This window comes from Lolium perenne, chromosome 2 (genome assembly GCF_019359855.2).
Source record: "Lolium perenne isolate Kyuss_39 chromosome 2, Kyuss_2.0, whole genome shotgun sequence".
NCBI lineage: Eukaryota > Viridiplantae > Streptophyta > Magnoliopsida > Poales > Poaceae > Lolium > Lolium perenne.
In genome coordinates, this window is record NC_067245.2 from 56,785,165 (window position 1) to 56,788,145 (window position 2,981).

Here is a 2,981-nt window from a genome sequence, read left to right on the forward strand (position 1 = left end):
AATATATTTTTGCACTTGAACTCACTTTAGATATCTTTTTTTGGGTTTCAACAATCAAAGAATGCTTTAATGTGGTACGGAAATTCCCACTTCAGTGTTCCGTGCATCACAATATTCGCTTTCCATCGTGCCAGCGTGCAGTGATCAACGGACTGTCTGTCCTTGCATCATTACAGCTGGAAATGTGAGTGGCATTCTGCCACTGACAGCCTCCACACAAAAATTTGGCCAAAGTAACCATCTTGAACAAAACCCGTACACCATTCGAGCCCATCAATCAGAGTGAAAACACGGAGCCTCTAAAGAAGCCAGGCCCAGCCCATAGCCCGTCGTCCTCCTGGGCCGCGCCAAAGCAAAACCCTAGGACGAGCCCGAATCCAACGGCTCGCGCTGCCTTAGCCCCGATCCGACGGCCTGCGCCGCACGCGCCAACCTTATAAGGTCTCACCATTCCCCGCCCGCTAGGGTTTCCCCCCAGACACCTGCGCGCCTCCACCCCACCCCAAACCCCTCCCAGGTAAGCCGGCGCCGGCGGCGAGCAGCGGCGGCCATGACGACGCGCTTCAAGAAGAACCGCAAGAAGCGCGGCCACGTGTCGGCCGGGCACGGGCGTGTGGGCAAGCACCGCAAGCATCCTGGAGGTCGCGGTAACGCCGGAGGCATGCACCACCACCGCATCCTCTTCGACAAGTACCATCCCGGCTACTTCGGCAAGGTCGGTATGCGCTACTTCCACAAGCTCAGCAACAGGTTCTACTGCCCCTCGGTCAACGTCGAGAGGCTCTGGTCGATGGTGCCCGCCGAGAAGGTGGCCGAGGCGGGAGCCGACAAGGCCCCCGTGGTCGACGTCTCCCAGTTCGGCTACTTCAAGGTGCTCGGCAAGGGCCTGCTCCCCGACAAGCCCATCGTCGTCAAGGCCAAGCTCATCTCCAAGATCGCCGAGAAGAAGATCAAGGCCGCCGGCGGCGCTGTCGTGCTCGTTGCTTAGGGTTCTGTGCTTTATTACCCTGCCTTGTCTCTTTATCCTTGGTTTTGAGATCTAAATCTGAACTAGTAGTTGTTTCCTGTCGAAGCTATTTGTGTTGAACAAGACTTGATTAGTTCTCTATCCTGCTTCCCTTGTTGAAAGACAGCGAATTATGAGAGTTTTGCAGTATGTGTTGCCAGATTATATCATATATTTCAGACATGTCATCTCTATGTGTGACCCTATGTATGGTTTGTTTGATATGTGTCGTCAGTCAGCGATCAGTCTTTGCTAGTTCCCATAGGGTACATTTCTTTCACCCGTCCTTGCATTGTGCATGAGTTCTTTTTCTGTTTGAATCATGTGAAAAGAAATCTGTGATTAGTGCTAAATCAAATTTAGTGTCATAGGCTACTATTTAGCTTTTGATAGAACGTTGGTTACTAAAATTGTTAATTATTTATGCAAGTTAGAATAGTTAATTCTGGATGGGGTATTACAATACTGTAGTTAACCTTATGTAGATCAGGTATACATAATTGCTAAACGACTACGTTCTCAATGGAACAATCCTGTTGATGATTGTATTGGCCTAAAGAACCGGATTAGTTTCGGATGCTTGATCTTGTTAGAGTGACGTCTAATTCAATATTTTGGGGTAGACATGTTCAATGGCATCTCTTAATGATAGTATAATGCCCTACAGAATCGCTAAGCCTCTACTTGCTCAAGGAAAGTACCCTATTGATTATTCTGTTGAACTTAAGAACCTTATTGATTTCTTATCGTTGTTTTGGTTTGGAAGTATCTATTTCAATTTAGAGTAGACCTATGTGTGGTCATATTTCTCAATCATGGTTAAATGGTTCACAGTGTACACCAAGGTCGGATGAACTGAGTTTCCTAACCAAAATTAGTTTGAACTTAGTTCCCTAACCAAACCATTGTTCTCTACTGGGGTTGAACAGAGTTCCTATAGTTGTTTGATTGCCTGCTAGGGAAACATCAATGTTTCATTGTATATCAGCTATATTTTGATGCAAGTCATTGCCGTCTAAGAATTTTCAATACTACAGTATCAGTTTGCCATCGTGCCTTAATTTTTAATACTCCTACAGTATCTCGTTTGTCGTGCCTTAATTTTTAACACTATAGTATACCGTTTGCCATCGTGCCTTAATTCAGTATAAAAACATGTATATTTGGTTGGATCTAAATTTTGATTACTTCTCCAGAGGCAATTTATTGTTTGAATCATTGCGAGCTCTTCACTCATCGCACATTTGCATACTTTTCATTATGTTGTATTTGTTGCATGATTTATTCAGTATAAAAACATGTATATTTGGTTGGATCTAAATTTTGTTTACTTCCCCAGAGGCAAATTTATTGTTTGAATCATTGCCAGCTCTCACTCATCGCACATTTGCATACACTTCATTATGTTGTATTTGTTGCATGGTTTCATGTTTCGATGAATGCTTGTGATATATAAAATACAGAAATATAGAGCATATGAATAACCACGTGTAAACCAGCCATATATGCTCTTTAAGTGTTGATCACACGTTTCAGCCAACAGTTCTTTAGGGTCTGTTCGGGCTGTGGCTGGAGCTTCTTAAGAATCGAAGCTGTACACTGTACTTCCCCTGAAGTTCTGGTTATTCAAGCTCAAGTGCCACTGTGTGGATATTGAAAAAACGCTCAGAAATTAGTCCCCAATCCTCCACCCTGTTTCCCATTTCCTCTGGCTTAACTTTTTTCTTGTTTTTGGTCCGTTTTTCAACAGCTTACTAAGGCAAAAGTCAAGTTCTATCTCGCCTAGTGGCAAAAGTCATGATTTTGCATTTGCCTTCTAAAAAGCGGTTTTTGCGGCTCCATTTTCCGATCAGTTCTATCCCGCCTAGTGGCAAAAGTAGTCAATTTCAGATTTCCCTCTAAATTAGCACAACACACAGTAAGCGGCTACGGTTACTTGGGCCGCTAGCCTCTCTAGCCCTGGTGCCAGCCAGTG

General features: G+C 44.5%; 1 protein-coding gene across 1 annotated transcript; it reads left to right on the forward strand.

The window, feature by feature from the left end:
- The first annotated feature begins 462 nt into the window (after positions 1–462).
- LOC127332696 (large ribosomal subunit protein uL15x) lies at positions 463–1,194 on the forward strand. The gene has a single exon (XM_051359018.2). The coding sequence runs from the start codon at positions 551–553 to the stop codon at positions 986–988; it is 438 nt and encodes a 145-aa protein (XP_051214978.1). The 5' UTR covers positions 463–550; the 3' UTR covers positions 989–1,194.
- Positions 1,195–2,981: the final 1,787 nt, after the last annotated feature.

What these genes read in the sequence shown, in the direction of transcription:
- LOC127332696 (XM_051359018.2), top strand. Translation starts at nt 551, where the DNA reads ATGACGACGCGCTTCAAGAAGAACCGCAAGAAGCGCGGCCACGTGTCG.